At 43.5% G+C, this 24,729-nt stretch overlaps 1 protein-coding gene across 9 annotated transcripts in view; it reads right to left on the bottom strand.

Annotated features, from left to right (window-relative positions):
- RASAL2 (RAS protein activator like 2) overlaps positions 1–24,729 on the bottom strand; it is a 163,783-nt gene that overhangs the window by 105,778 nt on the left and 33,276 nt on the right. For 2 of the 9 annotated variants that reach the window (XM_026795369.2, XM_026795372.2), the window contains exon 1: positions 532–1,410. The exons of 2 other annotated variants lie outside the window; for them this stretch is intronic. In XM_026795369.2, the coding sequence (XP_026651170.2) occupies positions 532–1,066 (535 nt within the window). In that variant the 5' untranslated portion in view covers positions 1,067–1,410. Of the gene's footprint in view, positions 1–531; positions 1,411–20,496; positions 21,349–24,729 lie in introns of those variants that run through there. 5 more of the 9 variants (XM_014269278.3, XM_014269279.3, XM_026795370.2 and 2 more) reach the window with 5 other exon arrangements.

Genomic DNA, 24,729 nt, shown 5'->3' with positions numbered 1-24,729 from the left:
CCTCAATCCCAGCTGGCTAAACCCTTGCAACACGCCTGTCCTTGGCATCTACCAGAGAGCAGACACCAATCCAGCTGCTTGATTACGAAATGGAGAATCTGGTATGAGGAACTAGATCCACTCCACTGTCTGGAGCTCTGTTTAAAAGACAGCTTAATTTCTCTCTCTCCCTGGTACTTCACTGACAGGAGCAGGCTTGATATCTCAATCAGGGCAGCACAACACCACAGAGGATACTGTGCCTGCAGGACTGCTTATACCACGCACTTGAGAAGGAAATGCTTCTGCTACAAGTAGGTGATGCTTGTTTTAAAGAGACCTCAGTTTTAAAGCACACACTGAAACATCTCACACCACTTCCTTATCAGGAAAGGACCTTTTTTCAGTTGCTTTTTAAAAGTTAAGATAGGACATCAGAGCATCACTGTCACGTTAATAAAGAAAAGTTATAAAACAGTTTAAACAACTATCGTGTGTCTCACTACAGTCAGCTGTTACACAAATAGAACTAAACAAAAGTGAGCTCATTACCTGGACTCAAAACAATTGGATTGTCCTCTGCCTTCCCTTCAGTTCTGGGCTCCCCTTTGCGACTCATGATCTTTGCCAAGCCACTGGAGAGGGAGGAGAAGATGCCCTGGATGAAGTAGCCCTGGGGCTCGGCCCCGCTGCCGTGGGGCTCGGACAGCGAGCGGCTGAAGGGAACCCGCACTGGCCTGCTCCTTGTTGGGAAGGGTGTCTCAGGTGGGTCCTCCTGGAGATTGGCAGCACTGGCAGCATCCATGCTTGCAGAACTTTTACCAAGACTTGGGTCACTGCATTCCCCCTTCAAACTGGAGGAGTCTGCTCTTCTGTTCACCCTCCAGGGAGGCCAAGGATGCGTTTGCCACCTGTACGCTCCAAGAGGTTTCTCTGAGTCAAAACTCATCTGTTTATTCAACTTCTTGCTTCTCATTCGGTGGTACCAGTGATAGTCCTTCAAGGCAGCTGTACCAGCATCTTCTTCTGACAAAGATCTTCTGAAAGTCCTGGGAGAAAGACTATGATGCTTTTTGAAAGCACTCATTTTCCACCCTTTGGATTCGACGCTTCACTTACATTCCTCATTGCTTAGCAGTCACGTAGCTGTAGTTCCTCACTCACCATTTTACATCCCCAGTTACTTTGCTCATGGCTGGGAACTGCAGAACAGCAGAGGCTCTTCCTGAAGACTTTGAGCACCAATCCCAGAACCAGGGGGGATTCCTACATCTCCCCAAGAAGGACGTGCCCTCACCTGTAGCACACCAACTTCTAACAGCACACGAAGCTTTGCTGAGCTTGCTATCGCTTCCTGGGCTGTCACATTTCTGCACCAAGCTCTCAGGAAATGACTAAAAGAGCCCAGAAATGAAAACCCACAGTGCTGTTTCTGTACCAATCACACTTCACTTTTTTCAGTCTACATTAAAGATTTGGTTTTAAAAAAAAAAGGAATGCAAAAGTACTTTGCTCTAGAGACGCAGCAATGTCTCAGAAAAGCAATGAAAAATTGCAGTACCCAACTAAGAGTCATGCACGTGTTCTTTGGTTAAGTAGCAAAGTATATTAATATATATATAGTTAAATATAAAGTTTCTCTTTACCACAGGTATGTTGTATCACTTAAGAGTAGCTCAGAGCTGGCTTTTAGAGAAAGGTAATACAGACAGATTTATCAGAATCGAGACAGATTTATCAGAATTGTGCTGGAAGCACGAGACAGGAAAGCAAAGAGGAGGAATGGAGGAAGGAGAACAAACCCTGCAACTCAATGCAGTGAGAGTGTAAATACACTGAAGGGAAATAAGTAAAGAGGAGGAGAGAAGGGTGGGTGGGACTTCACCAAACACAGACCAAAGGGAAGGGTTTGAGGCATGGCAAACAGAACAGGGCAGCAGGAAGATAGTCCTTTTTCTCCTCCCCCTTTCTTCCCTTTTTCAACAGCAGAATAGGGGATTATTTTTTATAAACCTAGTCACAATAAATGAGATGGAAAAAATAGTCCTATCTGCTTAACCAAGAGGAAAAAACTCTCTTGCCTTCATTACAATTTAAGAAACAGCTGACCGTTCTAAAATCTCATAAAGAAAATATCCGCTGGTGAATGAAGAACATGCTTGCCAAGTTTTAGACCAGAACACTTAAATCTCAAGTCTACACAAATCCCTGAAAATAGGGGGTTTATAATGGAAATGCTGACACACCCTTGGCAATAAAGTAACAATGAAAACTACTCCTCTGGTTAAATAAAATGATAATCTGGTCTGGCAGACCAATAAAGCTTAACTGACCCACTATGGGATCCTTCCTTTAAGCTAGGCTGCATTCATCAGCCAAAGCACATTCCTGACAGCTGCAGATGCAAAAACTTCCTTACTTATGTGTGTATGTGGGAAAGGGCACCACTGCTCCCTAGAACAGAGAGGGATTTACTCTAAAACCTCCTTCAAATAAAAAAATAATTACTCAGTAGTAAATTAAATTAGACATTTCAATTATAAACGACAGAAGCAACTATCTCAAAATGACCCTGTTTAAGAAGTCACAACAAATAACTCCAGAAACAGAAGCAGCTTGGACACTGCAATGCAATTTCTGCATCAAATAATGATGCTGCCTCTTGTGCTTTGTCAACACAATGCTGCTCAGAACATAAGTCTGGAATGACAAAATGTACCTGTACCACACATCTGCTACAATTTCCATCCACAGCAATAAAGTTTCAAAGAAGCACAAGCAGTGAACACAGATACTCCCGCGAAAATGAGACAGACTTCACCAGAAAATAGCGAGCTGGCTTTTGTCTTCTGCTTCTTGATCCCAGGGGTTGCTGATCACTTTGGTTGCAGCCCATCTGGCCCCATGGCCTCACACAGGTTCTTCAGAGTAACTCCTGACTTGACCTTCATCTACTGCTGGTAGCTGTTCTCCTCCTTGATCCCTTTCCCCAAGCACAGAGGCCACAGGTGTCCATGTTTCCAAGAATGAGGCAAAACCAGAAGCACTGGGAACCCTAAAGGATTTTTGGGTCTGCTGTTACTGCGTCCCTCACCCCTTCCAGCAATGGGTTCTCCTTCTCCTTGCTGAGCCTTTTGCTGCTCATGTGGCAGCAGTGATTTGGCCAGAATGAGGCAGGCTGGTAAAGCAGGCTCTGTGGAACATCAGGAACACGAATAAATCCGACAGATGATGATGTGGTTGGCTCCAGTGGCACAAGCCATAATCAACAGGGAAAGCTGAGAATGTGAGGCAGGTTTCTGGTCAGCTCTGCAGGCTGGGTTTGCACAAGTTTCCACTAACACATTGACATCTCCTTTGGGGCTGGGAGCACAGAAGGGCAGGAGAGGACAGAAAATGCAGGCAGACTGTGCAGGAGCTGAAACCCTCCTGGGGTTGCTTGCTGTGGATTTCTAGTGTGCTTTGTAACTCCTGCTGATCTCTGCCAGGCTGGGCACCCACACAGACTCTTGAAACAGCCCTTGGAGAGCCCTTACCTGCCCTGTTGGAACACTTGGTACCCCTGAGGAATGAGTCAGCTTGGAAAACACCACCCCAGCAGCATCAGGGCAGGGATTTTGCACAAGAGCACTCTGGACAGGACAGAACTTCAGGCAAGACACCAGTCTCTGCATGAGGACAGAGACCATCCCCAGGATTCTCCCCTCCTTTTCCACCACCATCCTCCAGACATCTGACTGTACAGAAAGATCCCTCCATCCCCTTTCCCATACAGCTGGCATTGCACTGATCACTGACTCACACAGACCACCCATTTCAGCAAGGGAACTCACACCAAGATTACACACAATCCCCAGTTCCAGCACAAAGCAACGTGCAAAACCAGTTATGGGTTAACTGCTACTCAAAACTATTTTTATTGGTGTGGCCAGGGGTTGGACCACAGCTCTGCACAGACCTAACAATACAGAGAAAGGCTTCAATAAGCACTCTACATGAAGCCCAAGAACATCAAAGTCACAGTTTAGTTTAAGTTCAAATAATATTGAGAAGGCTTTTTATTTTTTTACTTCTGGTTTCACTTTTTATTTCATCTTACCACTGCTCAGAAGAACACATTCTGTGATCAAAGAAACGTTATCCTTAGCCTAGATGAGGTTTCACAGTGTACTCTAGAGAGGGTAAAAGTGTCTTTCTCAAAGTGCTTCCAAAAAGGCAGACAAGGTTTACATGTTTATTAACATAAAAACACTGATAGACAAGTTTGCTTAGTCTACCAATAAGACAATTCTTTAAAACAGCTAACTCAAAAATTTTAGCCTGGGCTTCAAGTCAAACTGATCTCTCCCTTCCTTACACACATCAGCAGCAGCAATGATGATGTTCAAAAAACCCCTTTGTCTACACTAAGTTAAAATTTGTCTCAAGTGGCTCCAGCATTTCTTGTGTCCACAGAACACGCAGTGAGTAATCCAGAAGGCAGAACTTTCTTCTTGATCCCCAGCCCAGTCCTTCCAGAGCAGCAGCTTATCCTGGGAAGCATTTCCCAGTCTCAGTATCACAAAGAAATCAGCTTACAGCAGTGACTGCCACTGTATTAGTGATGTGAGATCCCAGCCATACTGAGCCTCCCACGCAGCTGTCAGCAGGTAAAATAATGTCAGGGGAAGAAGTGAGTTTGTCAATTAAGTTGAGAAAATTTGAAATATTTTTACTTTTGTTTTTAATACCAACTGCCTACAAATGTGATCCTCCACCAGCATATTTTTCTCAGTTTTCTTTTTTTTTGGTAGTGTTTGCAGTTCATTGAGCCAAATCATTCATTTAGCTTTTCAGAAAATTACTATTTTCTTCCTAACAATCCAGTCACTTAATCATCACATTTGACATGTTTAACAGCATTATATTTCACTACTCCTAGATATTTAAGTAATTTATGCACAAAATGCAGATTTGCTATGTTGGAATGTAACTGTATTTCAGCTTTAAGATTGTATTGGGAAAACAATCTTTCTTAACTTTATAACATTTCACAGAAAATATACACAAGCAGCCTTACATTTGCACCGAGCATATGAAGATGAATCTTTGCCAAGGGCCTCCTGTGTGGGAATTCTACTCTCCACCATTCAGCTCTCCAGAAAAAGCTACCCAGATCTACTACAAGGAGTTTCAGCAATTTCTCAGAGTATGTTGTTTAATAAATACTACCAGCCAATTAAAAAAGTAAAAAAGCAATGCCACAGAAAACCTCAAGTGCACCATTGCCAAGCAGCTGGAAGGAGGAGAACCTGGCTCTGATGTTACAAATTAATATTTAATGCTTGCTTGCTCTCTGGAAGTGTCTAGTGCTTGAGTAAAGGCACTATAAAGTGTAAAATTTGAGTTCATAGCTTATGTTGTAAAAAAAGGATGAACTGCAATCTCCCATGACTGAACTGCCCCATTCTGAATTAGTTTTGGACCAAACAAACTTACCAGCTTCCCATTTTTTACCAAGACATGGAGGGGAAAAGGGGGAAAGAAAAGAGTTAAAAGAGAAAAAAACCAAAATGCCACACAACCAACATCCATGATAACCCTGAACATTTATTCACCACACTTGGTTTCAACCAATTCCTCTCTTTTAATTGAGAAAAATCAGCAGGCTAAGCAAATACCACTTCTGAAAAGATCCCAGCTTAAGTCCCCACCAACCAGCCATCAAATGAGCTTTAACCTGTACAAAAGTAAATCAAATTGCACCCTGTATCCTCCCTAGAGGAACCAGAAGGAATACAGAGGGTCAGGGATCCTGGATTTAGCAGCCTAGCTTCCCTTAGCTCCTCACCCATTTAAAACTAGCTCAGTGAATTGGAACAGTTCATGGAGCTGTAATCAATATATAAAGCAGGAACGAACACAGAAGTTTCCTAATTGACCCAACTTGACATGTGGTTAAATAGCACAGAAGATGAAAGATTTTTCCTTCCCTTTCAATTAGAGACTTTTCAAAATATTAAGTTTTGTTTATGCAAGGCTAAGTAATTAATGACCTAACATCCCCTTCCCATCTCCTATCACCAAGATGCATCTGTTTCCCCCTGCAACATTTCCTGCAGGTGGATATGACTTTTCCTCAGCTCAGGGCAGACCAGTGCACCTGACTTACTCCACCTCTTAATATTTAGTGCTAATTAATGTTTAGAAGTTACACAGAGGACAAATGAAACAGCACCTTAGAAATTGTGGCATTTGGGGTTAGAGTGACTGGAATTGGCTTTGCTGGAAGTCAGAGATCCCTTCCTGAGCCCAGAGCAGAGCTCCTGAGAGCAAAGCTGCCCCACGTGCCTCTCAAGCCTGGAGCTGGCCAAGCCTTCAGTGACCAACTGCAAGCTCACCTGTCCCACATAAATCAAGATGTGCTGTTTCCACTCTCACTACACTGAGCCTGAAGTGCCTCTGGGCAAGCTACATGGTGACACAAGAGCATTTAAACGCCACCTAAACTTTGGTGTCACGGCAGGCTGTAACTGCTGTCCCTGCCCCCTGACTCCAAGCCCAACCTGTCCCTACAGCTGCAGCAAGCCAGCCTCACCCAGTTCTGCTTTGCCAGGGTCTAGTTCCTGAAGGCAGGTACTGAGAACTCCTCAAAACACACAGGAATCTCCACCTGAATATGAGGAAGAACTTCTTCACTGTGCAGTGAGCACACACTGGAAGAGATTGTCCAGAGAGGTTGTGGAGTCTCCCTCACTGGAGATATCCCAGACCTGTCTGGATGCAACTCTGTGGTCTGGGATGATCCTGCTTGAGCAGGGAGGCAGGATCAGGTGACCCCTGTGCTCCCTTCCCACCTGACTCATTCAGTGACTGTGATTTCTGCCCTCTAATTCCTTGGCAAAACCCCTACAATTTCTCTCCTGACACAAACTCCCCATGTGAAACACTCCTGGTTTCATTTTTCCATGCTGTTCCCGTGATCTGCATTAGAAGCTGCTACAGCCCTGTCAACTGAGCAGAGCAGAGAGAGATAATAGATATTTATGAGATGCTGGGCTTTGGATGGATGCCAGCAAATGTTAGCAAGAAAATCCCATTTCAATACATTGAAATAAACCTGGAGAGCGGCGATGCCAGGTTTTAATTTCACTGGCAATCTTCTGTTGTTGTTGTTGACGACCAAACACAGCTCGTGCCAAGTTTCAAGGGCCATAAAAATGTACATTTAAGAACCAGCCAGACACAGGCAGTGGCTGAGCCCACACGCTGCTGCGAGCCACCCCAGCCAGCCAAGGATTTCAGCAAATAAATAAATAAATGCATGACCTGGAGGTAAATATGCCAGTAACTACTGTAGTGGAGGCACTCCCCTCTGAAATTTGGGGAGATTTAGGGATTTCTGTAAGGAAGGGGAGCCCTCAGCCCTGGCCTGGGACACACATAGGGAGGTCAGGCTGGGAAACCCTCTGGAGGCACAGATCACCAAGCAGAGCCCCTGGAGAAACACAGCTGCACTGATCTACCCCACTGTCAACTTCTGCAACTCCACAAATAAATCAGTATGTTTATATAAATACATAAACATTGACTGCATAAAGAAAAAGCTCTTATGCCCAGCCTGACATCCATTTCTGTGTGATTACAGGTTGGGCTTCGTACCATCAGAAATATCATCCACAAGCTGCTCATTTCAGTTTGTAATAGCCTTGGTTTTCAGCAGGCTAAATTAACTTCCCATCACCCCTCTTCATTCCCAGCTGAAGTGTTTGGGATTTTTGTGGAGAGAGTGGGGAAAAAAATCATTACTGCTGCAATCTTAAAGCAAGGGTTTTACCAGCCAAACACAGCTTTATTGCTAGATGTGATCCCTGTGTTCATCAAGCCAATCACAGCCTAAGCTACTAGGGGAGGAAACACAGTTATAGTATATAGGCAACTTAATGGATAAACATCCCAAAAATGGTCTTGGTAACCATGCTTAAATAGCAGTTGCATTTATTTCAACTTTCCAGCCTTTATTTTATCTAACTAGAAAGGAACATATCCTCACTGCAGACTGCTGCAAAAATAAGACCTATCAACTCTCCACCAAGGATGTTAGGAGCTGGGGTTATGATTTCATTCTGAAATGAAATCAGTTGCTATAATGGTTATTTTATTTACAATTTATTATTATCTTATTTTATCCATTTTAGATAAACTATCTTTATATCAACAACTCTTTCACACAATACTAGCTCTGTAAATAAATTTTAAAATGTAAATATATTTTAAAAGCTTCTCAAACCCTGGAAATCCCACTGTAAGAGCCAACTGGCAGCAAAAGATAACCACCAGCTAATTGACAACACTCTTCAAAATCACTGGAGAGTGTACTCTTACAGTGTATATAAACAAATAACTTTAGCAACATACATAATTAAATTCTTGCATTTATCATCTAAACACCCCCAGTAATAGAAATACTCGGTCTGCTGTGATGACCTTTCAGACTGAATCCAACCATGAGCCCAAAACTGTCAAGAGCACCACTAAGCCATGTCCCTAGACTGCAAAGCACAAGGAAGAATTTATAAATCCAGAATTATTTTAGGCTCTGCATTTAGGTAGGGAAATTCCTTGAGCTGGATGAGAAATATCCTTACACCCACCTTGCAGCCCCATCGGAATGTTGTGTTAATATCAGCAAATTGACAACAAATCAGTGACAGCTGGAATTTAGGATCAAACCTTCCTCTCTGGAGATTATTTCTCCATTTAGATGAAAGATTAAATATCCTGGTATCTCAAAATGCCAAAAGTCTGAAATGAAAACATTTAGGAGCACTGGGAAAAGGGTCTGTGTAAAATTTCAGGTGCTGTAGCACTGCATTGAGAAAGTAGTAAAAGAAACAATTAAAAAGAAATAAAGCAATGGGGTGGCAGGGAGGAAAAAAGAGCATTTCTTAAATATAAACGACCTTCTGAGCAGCAGAGATTTCTCTCCACAGGTTGTCTGTCAGGAACAGCCTTAACTCAAGCACAAGCCACATGTCAGGGACAGTGATGAAGACGTAGCTGCTGCCAGGCCTGGAGGAGATTCCAGCCCTGCCAGCAGAGCCAAGGGATGAAGCAAGGTGACCTGCAGGCACCAAAACAGCACAGAGGGACAGAAAGGAGCACACCCTCCTTGGCTGAAGCTCTGTGCTTGCAATTTAAAGAATGACTAAAGATGTCCAGTGCAGGACATGGCTTGTGACACAGTGTGTGATCTCTGAGATGAACCTGTGTGTCCTGGCAATTTCAGTGCACAAAAAGAGTCTCTCCCAAAAGGGAGAGATACAGGAGAATTTCAAGCTTTGAAGGGACAGGAAGGAGGGAGGAAGAGAAAGAAGATAATTTCTCTTTCACAGGCTATTCAAGGAACTAATTTGTGACACGTGCACACACTTCCTCACCACAGGACAAAACAAAGAAGTGGACATTGTGGAAAAGGATTTGCATGAAGCACCAGTGACTGCATCCCAGGCAGGGTCCCAGGCCACCAGGGCCACCCCCAGCACGGCTGGGGTGTCACATGGAGCCCCATCCTTCAGCAAGCCATGCACAAGCGCTTCATCCCTTTTGTGTCTTTTCATTCATTATTGTGTACCAGAGATCACTTCTGCTTCAAGCTCCAAAGTGACTGGTGTTGCTTCATTAGGTGTGAACACCAGATGACTGGAACTGCCTCTCTCTGAGGTCAGTCCTTCCCAAACTGAGCACAGTCTTATTTGTAAGTCTGTACAAGCAGGACTTTGAGTAGGCAGCCACTGCTTAGCATTCTCAATTATTTTTATTGAAAAAAAAGAAGATATTTTAACCAAAAGGTTTAATGGAACCATGAAAAAAACAAAGGAAATAAATGCCCCAGAGCTGCATGCTCTTGCTTAGAGCAGAATCCTCTCCAGCTGACATTTCTGAAGTGCCTTTTTTTTGTTTTCTCACTTCATGGATAAAAGGGAAAATGAGCTGATATTTGCTATTTTTACCTTAACCACTGTTAGTAAACCATGCTCCATCCTCACCAAGCAGCATGGAACTGCTGTGCACAATAAAGCCTGACTTTGAAACTGTACCTTGACGTCTCAAACCAACCTGCCAAAAAAGCCCAGAATATTTGCTGTAAATATAAAACACAAAGGCACTCTGGGTTTTATAAAGACACAAGCAAGCACCAGAGTTAGACTAAATTAATGAGCATGTGTACTCCCATTCCAACAGACAGGACAGCACCCGTCTGGCTTCACTTAGGAACTTGTTATAATCTCTGCCTTATAAAAAGGTTTTTACACATATGAAACACTCATATACCAGTGAGACATAAAATCAGGATGTAATCAAATCTCCACAGTTTTATGTACAAATCCCTCAGGACTTTAAGCTGCAAAGCCAAACGTGAATAATTGCATCTATTTTCTAATAAAGACCATGTGCTCTGGGCCATGAGTACACAAGTTTTCAAGAGCTCTGCATAATATTTTTGGAGGTATTTCTACTTCAAATAAGCAATCCAGTTAAGCAGAGATAAACATGCACACACATCCCTGACCTTGTTCAAACAATGCACCAATCGCTGTGATAAATCTGGTTGCCAAATCTAAATATAGACTTTCAGGAAAAAACAATGGAGTTTGGGCAGAAGAGGCCTTCTCCTATTTACTGTTTACCTAATTACCCAAATGAATGTGCAGTTTGGCCTCTGTCCCCTTTTGGAGAGTGGGAGCCAGGGGAGCTCTGGCTGTGACTGGAATCGCAGCGTGCTGCGGCACATTCGACGCTCCCAGGGCACTTGGTGCAATTTCAAAGCTTGTCTCACACTTTGGGTATGTGCACACTCTGCTCCCCCCAGACAGCCCCATGCCTGACACAAGGCAGATAGGCACTGCAGGCCTGACTCACTGCTACAGAAACAGGCTTGGAAAAAAATTTCTTAAGAAAAATCCCATTCAAAACCCACTCTTAAGTTTCCAACTTCGGGTGCACAAGCAGGAAAGGAGGGGAGGAGGCAGCACAGAGCAAAAGGAGGAGGAGAAAGTTCTATTCAGGGCTGTATTTTTAGACTATTACTAATTTTGTTTTGTCACTGTGCTACAGAAGCTAAACCTGGGTGAATTAATGCAGCATTATACTTTCTAATTTTTACTCAATCCAGGCAGCAGTCTAAAACTAATCTCCTTAGATGGGACCTGGCAGGGCATTGCTCTCCCTGCCCTGCTGTGGCTCATATCTTTCCACCAGATATTCCTGCCTGCAGCACATATCCAGCCATGTATTCCCAAAGTATGTAAAAAACAAGCAGAATTCCCCCCTTTTGTGTTTGGAAACAAAAACCTATGTACTGAGGACACCAAACCTGAAATCCTGATTTGTTGTGAAGTACACCAAGATAATGGGATTTATAACCACAATGTATGGGAAGAAACAGCACTGAAATGCTTTTCCTTCTTGCTAAGAATACATCTTAAAGTGTCTTTGCCCTTCTTGATTTATGGATATTTATAAACCAAATTTTGTTGGGCAGGCTGAGGCTAGAGGAGAGAAATCTGTGCCCTCTATTCCCTGCTCTATTTTAGTCTGTAACAGTTATGCATCCCATTTATTCTTATTGTTTCAAAGCAAGTTAGTTTTAACTTCTATTTTTTTAACAAGCTGCTGTCCCCAGCTGTCATTATTAGGGTTATTGCCAACCTATTTTTTTATTTCCTTTCTCCACATTTGCACAGCACAGGCCCAACCCATTCGTGACTTCCCTCCCTAGATGCAAGTTGCCACACATAGATCAATTGCACAGAAATACAATGACTTACAGTAAAGAAATCATTGGGGAAAAAAACAAACATATGGACCTCAACTTATTTATAAATATCTTCAAAAAGGAGCCTGGAAACATCCCATCCCAGGCTGGCAGTGCACAAGGCTAAAGTGGCAGGGAGTGGCAAGGGAAGAGGGAGACAGACAAGGATTTTATTTTTTGTCTTATTAAAGTTTTGTTTTATTCTTTCCAGAAAAACAAGAAAGGCCAGGAAATCCTCAGAATTTGGCATTCCCAACACCACCTCTTTAGATGAACACAAGGTCCTCACTTCCTGCTCCCTCCTCATTTCACAGCAAGTGAGGACAGAACAGGACAATGCCAACGTCAGGAGCTGCCATCAAACAACTGCTCTACAAACAGAGAAGCTCTGTAAGCCAACCCTGTGCCAAACTGGGGTTATTCTATTTATTTCTATTCCAAACTAATGCAGCCAGGTTTTTTTAACTATGAAAACACGGGTCAGGTCTTAAGAGTCACTGAAGCTCCCCCTACACTTCTCATCTCTGGAGCAAAGATTAACTGACCCAGCTTCCTTCGAAATAGTGTCTTCTGTGACCATCAGCAGCCAGAAGAGCTGGTTAAACAGGAAGGAAAGAAGGAAGGGAAAGATCCCAAAGCTCAGAACAACCCTCTCCCCACTGCTGCAGGGGAAAGGAGGGGACACAGGAGCCCATTTGATGCTTCTCCTGCTCACACCAGGCATGGAAAAGTAGGAAAGGTGATGGAACACATAAAAGTCTCTTTTCCAACCTGTGCCTTAGGTACAGCTTTGGAGCAGCTGCGCCCTCCTGCATCTCAAGCACAGGGCCAGGCACAAACAGCTCCAGACTAAAAGGTGCAGGTGCTCAGGACTGACAATTTTGGGACCCATGAGGAGCTGCTGTGGTGTCACCATCATGCAGCTGGCATGATGTCCAGAAACAGGGGCCAAAACTCACCTCCCTGTAGAAACACACATTTAGGGACAACTGAAACCAAAACAAAATCAAGTTCTTCCTGTCTGAAAAGCTGTCAAGCATATCAAGTCCTTCTTTTACCTTCTTAACTGTCTAGAAAACTGACATAAGAAAGCTGATTATTACTCTGGAATAAACTGTAGTAGAAGACAAGAAAAAAAAAAGGGCAAATCTGAGTTTATCTTCTTAAAATATAAACCCCTCAAGGAATACAATTTGCTGCAATTAAATACAAAAAGCCAATCCTCAAGATAAGCCTTAACAAATCACCTTGAGAGTTTAATAAACTGTGGTTTGGTTTGAGGGATTTTTCAGTGCATCTGTTAATGCATTTACCTGCCCTGTCAAACATATTTTGAAGTTCTCACACCAGATGAACACAGCAGCCAGAGCAGAAAATGGGCAAGACAGTGTGGGACCACTGAGAGAATTGTTTCAATAAAGAAGGATTGAATATTTAATTATTAAACTAGAAAGGAGTCTCAGGTTTCAGCTTGTATCATATAAAATTTCACTGAAGTTATATGCACAGAGAGAGATATTGGGAAGAAATCCTTCTCAATTTCTTCCAATATCTAACCCTTTAGATGAGATATTGGGAAGAAATCCTTCCTTGTGAGGGTGGTGAGTCCCTGGCACAGGGGGCCCAGAGAAGCTGTGGTTGTCCCTGGACCTCTGAAAGTGCCCATGACCAGGTTGGACTGGCTTGGAGAAATCTGGGATATTTAAGGTGTCCTGCACATGGCAGGGGGTGGAACAAGACAAACTTCAAGGTCCTTCCAACCCAAACCTTCTGGGATTCCGTGATAAATCCATCTACCAGATGCAGCACCGTCACCGTGGGAAGCTGCACATCTGCCATCTAACTTTGGGATTATTTTAACTCTCACAGATGAGCAAGAAATTACTGATACAGTAAATACACAGTTGCTTTTACACTTAAAAATTTTGAGTTGTTGATATGTAAAATAACCTTTTATACCTAAAGACTGAAGAAGTTATCTTAACAAGCTCTCTTTTGAGTCTGCAATTCTAATCTTTTTTTTCTGGATCCCTAAAGATTAGATGCAGGCCATATTTCTGATGCACAGAAGGCATGAGCTCCTCTTGCTCTACCTTCTTATTTATTTTGTTCCCCATCATCCACAGATGATGTTCCCCAAGCAGCTGAGAAGTGGAATGCTCTGTTCCCAGAGCCAACACCATGAGTCAGTGTGTGCTCACTAGTCAGGGTACAAGATCTCCCAGCACTTCCCCCCAAATCCCAACCATTTTGCAAACTTGTATTGTGCCTAAATTAGGCAGCTTTTGTTATCAAGTGAATAAAAATTCACATTTCCTGCCAAGCCACTAAACCACATTTAAATGGCAGAATGTACACCCAATTTAGCATTTCTTAGTGGTTTAGGTGGAAATTCAGGTATGCAGAGAATGACTTTGCAAAGCTGCAATGGTCATCTTGACAGAAGGAGGATAACTAAGGCTGTGAAGTCCAGAGAGAATCAACACCTCAACATTTCCTGGATCTCAGAATGCAGGCAAAGGCCAGCAAATCCAAACCTCACTGCTGCCACTGGGCTCCTACCCTGCAGGAGTTCTGGCTGTGGGCTGGCCTTGCAGGAGCACTTTGTTGTTCTGAGCTGTTTAAAACCTTTCACTTTGGTGCTTGTGGTTTTACAATTCCACAGTTTCATCAAAGGAACCTGTAAGCAAAGGTGGGAGGACACAAATACTCTTAAACTGGTTTTGTTAACTAATCAGTCTGCAGTGGAATCTGAAGTCTGCAAGAAGTTTTCCAGAAATAGTGCATGATTTATGCAGAGATGATTGCACATCAATTTCTTATTCAGAATCTTTGTCACATTCCCTGGGAAAAAAGTTGGGTTTATTTCTGTCCTCCATTCTTTTCCCCTACTGGGTTCTTTCAGTTACTTTTCCCACTTACTCTCCTCTGCTCTTCCCAGGCAACAAACTATCAAACACAGCCAATAAATGGATTAAATCCCACAAGCTCTCCTGCTGTAGTCATTGCACTTTTCACAGCTGAATAGTTCATATCCATTCAATTTCCATTTACAGGGTCTGATCACTGAATTGAACAGGAAAGTTCATCCACCTGCACCTCTCTGCTTTCTGCCTATTTTTGAAAGTCCTTCTTATAATCACAGCTCTACACTATCAAATGAATCACAGTTCAATAGATTCAATACTGCAAAAAATTTCTATTCCAACATCAACTTACATTTTCTCTTTTTAAAGCTGGCAATGAAAGAATATTAAAATAGAACTGCAGCTCTTCTATCATTAAGAAATCTAAATTTTGTACTACATAGATTTCGAGGGAACTTCTGAATGAACCAGAAGGTGGCAATTTCTGGGTAATCCCACCAAAGCCAGGAAAGGCTGGGGGAAGGGAAATCACTGCTCTCACATTCTTTTCCTATTATTAAATGCAATACAATTAAATGCAAAGGTTCCCTGTAAAATAACTGAAGCCAATCACAAACTACAGGGAAGATTAGGCAGAATTTATGCAGCGATACAGAAGAAAACAGTGACACAGAACACAATGTCTCACTAGAGGATGAATAAATGTGCATTTAAAGCTCAGAAACTTAGAGCCAGAAATAAGAAGCAAAACAAGGCAGAGAGAGGAAGGGCAAGGGAAGAGAAGGAAGAAACATGTGCTCATTATCTCAAGAGCTTAACTCCAGAGGTTCCAGGAGGAGTGAAGAAGCAGCAAAGATATTCCAGGGCAGCAGCTTCTGACACAGACAGGTCTAATGCTGCCATTAGCTCTCCATACACATCTGAGGATTGATGTGGAGCTCTTCACATCTGACAGGTAGAAAGCTGCAATTTAGCAGGAACAGTTTTTTAAAGCACTTACTCAGGAAAAAGCTGGATTTAGCTCAAAGAAGAGGCCACTGCCTGTGACTGCCCCAAATAGCTGGCCATGGCAAAAATTTCATACAGGGACTTTCAAGACTTGAAAATCTACAGACACCATCAGGAAATTAATGTTTGTATTTTTCTGACTAGCCTAATTATAACTTTCAGCCCCAGAGTTACTTTCAGTATTCACAAAACTCAGCTTAGGTAGTAGGAAGAGTGAATTTAAACTATCATCTAATTTGTTATCTCCTCTCAGACTGGAAACCTCATTTTCAAAACTAATTCTCTTACTGTTACCTGATAACAGCCCTCAGGATTACAAATTTAATCACAATAACAACTGAATACACTGACAGGTGAACCCAAATACTTCCACTGTTTACACCAGCAGCAATAATTAGTGTTTTGTCATGCCAGAAAGTGACTGCAAATTTACCTCCACAGGCAAAGTGACTGGAACAATACAAGTAGCAGTCCCTTACTCAAGAGAAGATACAAGAAGAGGGAAAAGGTTACTTTTAATACAAGGTACCTACAATTTATTGCCAAAGTGATTTATTACTAATCCAACTTTCTTTTTAGAGGCTAAAACGTTTTCATTATTAAAAGAAAAATATATAGTAAGTTCCCAGCAAACAGAAATAGGAACTTGCTAAGATTTTTTACTTTACACAGCTCAATTTCCTCTCCCTCCTGCAATTATCTGTCTGTAGAGGAAATAGCACACACCATTCTGTGCCTGGCTAGGAGGTTCATAAGGACAAGGAATATACAAGGTAATACCATGTTATTTTTAAACAGATTCTGTTGTTGTTGTTGTTTGTTTTTAAAGAATATTAAAAGCCTTTCTGCAGACAGGATTCTGATGGCTCCATGACAGAAGAATGCAGCACTGCTAAATGCAAAACAGATTTTTAATATTTCTGACACCTGTGCTGCACAACTGTCATTAGAGGAGATGCTTTTCTGGGTAAGTATGTTCTATAACATGCTCACTTGAAGGGGCAGCATAAATGTCACTGCACTCAGGTGATTACATCTATAATGAAACTCCCTTAGCCATGGGTCCTGACATCTCAGCTCAGGGGCTACCACCCTTAAATCCATATATAAAGGTCCCTGATTTATCATCCTCAGCACTCTCAGACAGAAAATACTCCTGATGCTTAAAAAAACCTACCCAAGATCCCTGTTACTGCCATTATTTACCTGCCAACAGAAATGTAAAGATGGTGCAACCACTAAAGCTGTTACTTTTCTGCTATTTGAGAGCTTTGGTGTGACAACCTGAAAGTTCATTTAACAGCTCCTTGCATCCAGTGTCACCCTGCAGAGCCTCCAGGTGATGTGGCAGCATCAGCTGTGGGGATGCAGCTGAATCAGGGCTGTCACAGTTAGAAAACAAAGGATCCTGCTTAGCTAAGTCCTTCTCAAGAAGTTTCTGCTGCTTTGCTGTTCTTTAATGTGTTTTCATTCCGTTTGTATTTTTATACAAGAAAAACAATAATGTTCAAGAACAACCAATTTCAGTTGACTTAAAAGTCTCTTCAGCTAGGGCACGGCTCAAGCTTGTTTCAGTTTACCCCTAATCCAAACAAGGGTTTGCATCTTCTCTGCAGCTGCACACCAGCACACAGGCAAATTAAACAGTATTTAAAAGTAGCAGGGATCTCAAGAGAGGAGAGATAAATCCAGCAACATTTGTTAGGCTGGCAAAATGCCATTTGCTGATTTTGACCATGACATTTTATAACCTTTTTGTTTTAAATAAAGATCAAAACCTTAGGATGTTCAGTTTCACCACCACTTCACGAAATGGTCTCAAGTTCTCTGCCTTAACCAACCTTAAAGATATTTATACATTAATAGGAGTCATTAAAAATATTTCATTATAATTAAATACTACATTCTAAAGGGATCATTAAAAAAACCTACTGTCTCAAAGTATGTGGAATATAAATCCTGCTGAAATAGTATCTGACCACATCTGTTCTTATACAAAAGTCACCACTTAAAAGTCCCTTTTAAAGTCTGATATTTCATGTACTTCATTAATCCTGAAATCTCTGAAAGCTGCTGTAAGTTGTTAGTGGCTAATCAAATGCATAAATTGGGACCACACAAACCCATGATCACTTTCAGATCTCCTTCAAGTAAATCTCTCCCTAACAACTAAGAATGAAAGAAAATATTATTTTTAATTACATGAGAAGCTCTAAATAAAGAAGAATGGTCAAAGACTCTACTTAAAGACAAAATCAACATCTTTTGCAGCAGAATTTTTCTGTCAAAATAAAATGTAGCAACACAGAATAAGGTGTAGATCTGTGTTTTTGCTGCTCCCCACACCATAAACACTGAAAAATAAATATTCTAAGTGTCATTTGTGCTTCTTTGTAATGTTTCCTTCCTGTGCCATTTCTTTTTCCATCTGACTGCTAATTGCAGGGGTCCTTTCATCCATGGGCTGGTATGGAGACCGGGTCAGCAGGCTGGGATTACAAACCAGAACTGAGGTCCAAGCACTCAACCCCCTGCAAATGCAGAAACCAGGCTGGCTTCAAGCACCAGCCTCCCCCGGGGCAGAGTGAGTGCCTGGATTTGCACACCCTCTCCAAGTGCTTTTCCAAGGGGTACACTCGCTCCAGGATCACATCCCCTCACCTCAACCTCCCAGCATCCTCACCTTCCTAACATCCTGCAGGCATTTAAAAACCCATTTAACACACCTCCCCACAGTGTAAACAGTGAAATTTAAGGGAAAAAAAAACCAAACCAAAACAACACAGCTCTCCAAGGGTTCTGAAATCATGCTGAAAGTTATCAAAGCCAAGGCTATTTACATGTTGCTCTCTTGGCTGTGTTTCCCTCAACAAAGAACTGTGCTTTCAAACACTGATGGACTAAAACTTCTCTGAAGAAATGTACACAAGGTATGTACACAAAGTACACTTCACACAAAGCAAATGTGTGCTCTAGTCACTTAATACCTGCTAGACTTGCCTATAAAAAAACCCTCTAATTCTCAGACTGACCTTAAGTGAAATTTCAAGTAGAATAATTCCATTCTCCTTATCCCTGAAGCAAGTAAAAGGGGGCTAGAAGAAACCTGGAGAGGGACTTTTGACAAGGGCATGCAGTGACAGGACAAGGGGGAATGGTTTCACACTGACAGAGGGCAGATATTGGGATATTGGGGAGAAATTCTGCCCTGTGAGGGTGCTGAGGCCCTGGCACAGGGTGCCCAGAGAAGCTGTGGCTGCTCCATCCCCAGAAGTGTTCAGAGTCAGCTTGGAGGGGACTTGGAGCAGCCTGGGCTAGTGGAAGGTGTCCCTGCCCATGGCAGGGAGGTTGGAATGAGATGATCTTTAAGGTCCCTTCCAACCAAACTATTCCATGGTTCTATGACATTTATTTTCACTCAGCTTCTTTCTGTAAAGACTGGTTAATTTACCCAAAGCCCCAAGCTATTTATAGAGAGATCAAGGAGATCTCCTCTACAGTTTCCTGTATTTGTCACACAGCATCTGTCACAATGCAGTCAAGGAGATTACTCTGTTTCAAGTCATATTTCAAGGCAGAAAGCCATGGATTCTGAGAAGTCCTGAGTGAGTAGGGAAAGACCGGTAAGTTTGGGCTAGCATTTCTCAACAAGATCTCCTTCCCAGCAAAAGGTAACACACAAATAAATAATTTGCTGAATACTTGGCACATCCAGTCTGTAACTTCTGCACAAGAGAAGTGCTTGTGCCTGCGCTGCCCCCTCCACACTCTCAGCTGCAGCCCTGGGAGAGATGGGCAGCAGCCAATAACTCACACTGAAGTCCTAATTTCAAAGAGCAATTTTTCATTAAAATTCACACCCTGATAAAGTTGGCACTTGGATAAACTTTATCACATGTGGCTCAGGTGTGTCCTCCTATCCTTATCCCAGCCTGGAGCAAAGTTGTTGTCCTGCTTCACGAGGGCTGTTTCAGTCTTTGATAATTTACCTAATCAGTCCTAATTATTCAGAGTCATTGATGAGCCTTCTGCCCTACTAAAGAGTCATTCCCTCAGCTATGGCACTGCAGAAATTGTTTCCTGCTGAGGCACTTTGGAATGTCTGCCTTGCAGAACAGCAGTATGAAGAAAGGTGCTTGCACCAGAAAGCCACAAGGCTAATAAAATCAATTCTTGACATTTGAAACAGCCTCTTAAAAACAGTCACTGGGTATGCATATAATCACACTCCATAATTACACTAATTTGCACAATTAAGAGCTTGATAAACACCATAAATTTAAATGAAAAACCCCAGGCATAGGCTGGTGCTGCTACCGGAATATTTTAAAATCCAAAATATCCAACACTGCTGATGACAATTTCTGTCACAAGAGCACCTCACTGAAATCCAGAGAGCTACTTGCCACCAAATGAAAAGAATAGGGACAAAGCAATAAAATAGCTTCTTCTACAGCTCATCAGTGTTGTTTTCTTCTGAACCTCGTCTTTTGGTGCAGTCACAACTGACACAACAGTTTAAATGCTCCTGAGATGCCCGTCTCCTGCAAACTCCCCACTCCCTCCAAAACTTCCAAATCAGACAGAGTGCTGCTGTTAGAGAGCCAAGCTAAGGCACAGATCCCAGGGCAGGGAACAGACTTTAAACAGAAACAGCCGTTAAACACACATTCACCTGGATAACCATCATCTGCACGGACAATGCTTTGGCATTTTGTTGCCTTCTCACATTGGAGATGAGAACAACAGCAATACCCAGCAGCTCCTGCCACATTTCTCCTCCCAGGCACCCAAATCCCTTGAGCAGTTATCTTTCCCATCAGACAAGATGTTTCCCGCACTCACCGCTCCATGTCTTTGCCTGCATCAGCATCTTCCTCATCAGGCTTGCCATACTGGAATTTTTACCCGTGCTGCCTAAACCTGCTCAGGCCCAAAGCAGGTGGAAGAGGTAAAAAAAGGCACCTGCATCTTGTGTGTGCCAGCAGCGTGGCTTTCCCTGCAGAGCTGGCCAGCCCCTGGAGCAGCAGGGCTGAGCACACACGCGTGCACGCACACGCACAGGAAGCCTGGGACTGAATCAGTGCTCAACTCACTGACTTCCTTCTCCATGCTGCAGCAGCGGGGCTGTAAACAAGCACTGCACATGAGCCCAGCGAAGCCGAACAGTCCAGCAGTGAAGGACAAAAGAAGGGAGTGGCTCCAGCAAGGAATAACTATTTTAAATACACAAACATCTTCCCATCAGATTAAAAGTAGCTTTTAAATGAGGCAGATTCTGAAGCCATTGTTGTGACAGGGTAACACAAGACAAACAGGAGACGCTGCTTCCTCCTCTGGAGAGGTCTCCTGGATTTCCAGGACGGAGCGTCCCACAAGCATTCCGAGTGCCTGGTTAAAGTGTCCATGAAAAGAGCTCCAGTCACTCCAGGGATAGAAGGCAAAGGAGGGGGAGGCAGATGTAGGAACAAGTTCCCAGAAGGGGTACCACCTGCTGCACCTTGTGGTGCAGGAGCAACAGAGGAGCAGAGGAGGATGCTGAGCTTGTGTACAGGTCAGAGCATGTGGCTTTGGCCTCCAGCCTGCCCCACAAGCCAGCCCCCACCCCAGCTCTCCATGAACAAGGTCAGCCTGGCAGGAATGAGAGTGTGTGCAGGGATTAGGTAGGAGTCAAACACATCCTCCCCAGCAGCATTTCAAGCACAGCCTGCTTGTGTTCTGAGAGATCCCCACCTCACCACACAGAGCCTCAGGCTCCTTCAGCTCCCAATGGCTCTTCTCCACCACTTTGTGCCATTTCCCTCACAGCATCTCCACATCTGAGCAAGCAGAGCACACACCAGCATGCACCAAACCCTTTTGCACAGGTCCAGGGGGCTCTAACATTTGCTCCACTGCTGGCAAAAAAGCTCTGTTGATGGAGAAGAGAGCAGACAGGTCAAATTCTAGTGACCCAAGATGCTCCAAAGGAAGATGTTGATTTCTTTGACAATTCCACTGGCTCCCCAGCAGGTCTGTGCACTTGGCAGGCATGATGAGCAAGGGCAGGCTGTGCCCATGAGACAGCAGCAGCCATTTGTGTCCAGTGCTGCACTCACAGACTGTGACAAGCTGGGTGGCTCTGGACAGTGCCCTCCCTGGCGTGTGAAGGGACAGAGACACACAAACTCTGTCCATTTGCTCTCCAAAGCTGCATGTCTGCTGCCAGCAGGGAAACCTGCCACATCCAGGCATCCTTGGAAGGAGAGAGCAGGGAGGATGGACAGCAGAGCCTTGGTCCATCCCTGAGGGTCAGCCAGACAGAGACCATTCTCACCTTGGCTGGGACACAGACACAGCACCTTCTGCTCACAGTAATCCAGTGCTGGGAAGTGCCAGTGCAAAGGTGAACCTCCCCCAGCCACCTGGGGTGGGAAAGGCTTTGCAGCACTAGAGACCCTTCCTGTCTCTGAAATCACACCAGAGTTACAGCAGGTCTTGCTCTGGAGCCTTCAGCAGGCAGCGTCCCCACTGAAAACACCAATGAAAAGGGGCTTGACCTCCATGTGGATTGTGGAGCCAAGGCACACTGGCTGGTACAAAAGGATGAGTGAGGAGAGCCAGGAGCTGGGCAAGCCTCAGCCTCAAGATGAGGAGAAGTGCCTGTCTGAAGGAGCTGCCTTCCTATGTGTTTTCAGATGTGCTTTTTATTTGTCCTTCTCTCAAAGACCACTTATCTCATAAAAGGCCTTTTTCACATCAAAACTAAAGCATTGAGAGATGTACAACTATTCAAAGACCCTTTTTATTACCATCTTGCAAAGTTGGCTACTGAAAACCCCATCTTTTCTTACTCTCTTAATGAGGCAACAGCATATTCTTCTCCCCTCCTCCTTTCACCTTCTTTCAAGAAATTAAATTCTTATAAAAGTACAATTAAATTGCTGATATTCTTAATGGCAACTGCGAGATCAAGGGGTTGGAGTAAAAAAAGAAACAGTGCTGCTCTCAAAACCAGAGAATTCAAATGAATCTTTCCAGGTAGAGTGGAGAAGTTTCACAACAACCCTCCACACAAGAGAAGCACAGCTGCAGAGAGGCAAGGGAGCACAGGGCAAGCAGAGTGGAAGGAGAGTGAAAGCCAGTGGCCTTTTACTGAAGGGCTCCTCTCCTCATTCCACCATCCAAGCCTGAAAAGCAGCACTTCATTGTGGAAGAACTGCACACAGTTTCAAACCTTCCTTTCCATTTCAGCAGGTAAAAACTTGCTAGCACATAAGAGTTGGGCTGAGCAAGCATCCCTCCACCTTTGTTCCCTTCACTTGACTGGGTTTGGGTTGGAAGGAACCTTAAAGATCATCTCATGCCAAGGGACAGGGACACCTTCCACTAGGTCAGCTTGCTCCCATCTGGCACTGAACATTTCCAGGGATGGGGCAGCCACTTCTTCTCTGGGCACCCCGTGCCAGGGCCTCACCACCCTCACAGGAAAGAATTCCTTCCCAATATCCCATCTAACCCTGCCCTCTGTCAGCCATTCCCCCTTGGCCTCCCCTTGTAAACATTCCCTCACAGCTCTCTTGAAGCCTTTTAGGTATCAGAAAGTGCTGTAAGTTCATCCTGTAATCTTTTCTACTCCAGGCTGTACAACCCCAACTCTGCCAGCCTTTCTTCACAGGAGAGGTGCTCCAGCCTTTTCTTCTCCAGATTATTTCCATGGCCCTTCTCTGGACTTGCACCAACAGGTCCTCATCCTTCTCATGGGGGAGAGGATGGTGTAGTCCAACATGCCAGATAACTGCCTCAATACTTATTTTTATGTACACATCTACCAAAAGACATTCAGAATTTAATTCTTCAAGTGCAATGAAATCACTGCCACAGTACAAAACATAAATAATTTCTTTAATCAGCCAAAGTGGGCTTCACATTAACACCCTTATCTCTGCCAAGACCCAAAACAATTGCCACATAAATATTAACAGGGTTCCTTGGCAGGGTGATGTGACTATAACAGGGAATCTCAGGAGATACTGCAGGACACTTCAGATCTGCACCAATGTACAGATCAGCTGCTTCAGGCAGCAGAGGCTCCTCAGCCTGGTTGTGGAGGGGTTCTGTGTAGTAAAAATAAAAAGCCCTGGGATGAGACCCCCTGGGAGCAAAGGAGAGGAAACACTCTGAGGAATCAAAGCCCTTCATGCTTCAGAAAGGAAAATGTGATAGCAGCTCTGCAGCTTCTCACACCCCCATAGGGAGAACAAAAATAATCTTGAATTTGTGATCCATTTAAGGTCACACACAAGATGAGTTTGGTCAGTTAAGCCCTTGAGGAGCTTTTCTAGGACTGACCAACACTAACATAGGAGATGGCAATAGGAGAATGGAGAGCAGCACACAGGCCTCAGACCAGCAAAACCCTGCTCAAACTCTTCCACCCACTTCCCCAGTGCTTGGGGCATTCACCTGTTACACACCAACTGAACAGAATGTTCTGCACTTCACTGGTGCAAAGTCAATTACAGCTCCTCACCTGGCTCCAGAAGCACCAGGAATCATGCAATTTCCTGAGCTGAGCCCAGGCCTTCTTGGCAGCCAAGGCTTTCAAACAGGCTTCAAAGATTTAAACTTTAGACTAAAGCTTCACAGGCTGCAGTTCAAACCTGTGCATCTCCCCTTTGCTTCCCATGTGATTACAGAAAGTTGTAGTAAAAGCTTGCTCCAAACAGAACTATAAGACCAAATATATTTTTAATATTGCATATAAAAACATCAATTAGAATTTTTGCTTCAGTTACAAATATACTCAAAACCAGAAAAAATTATCACCCAGGGTAGAGTCACAAGGTATATTTTAAGGTTGGAATCTCATATTTATGATACATGATCCTTGACCACGAAAAAGAGGGTGCTGCAAATTCAGATCACATTTGTACTAAGGATGCACCAGCTCCTCTAATTTTACAGGCTTTACCAAAAAGGAAGGACATCCTCTCCCCACCCTTAGATACTGCTCCTTCTACAGACTCTACAAAAAAGAAGAAAAAAAACCCACTCAACAAGTTGACAGCCAGCACATTGAGCTGATGTTTTGCAGGC

This window comes from Zonotrichia albicollis, chromosome 8 (genome assembly GCF_047830755.1).
Source record: "Zonotrichia albicollis isolate bZonAlb1 chromosome 8, bZonAlb1.hap1, whole genome shotgun sequence".
NCBI lineage: Eukaryota > Metazoa > Chordata > Aves > Passeriformes > Passerellidae > Zonotrichia > Zonotrichia albicollis.
Note: the sequence above shows the minus strand (reverse complement) of the source record. Positions and strands in the feature narration are given on the sequence as shown.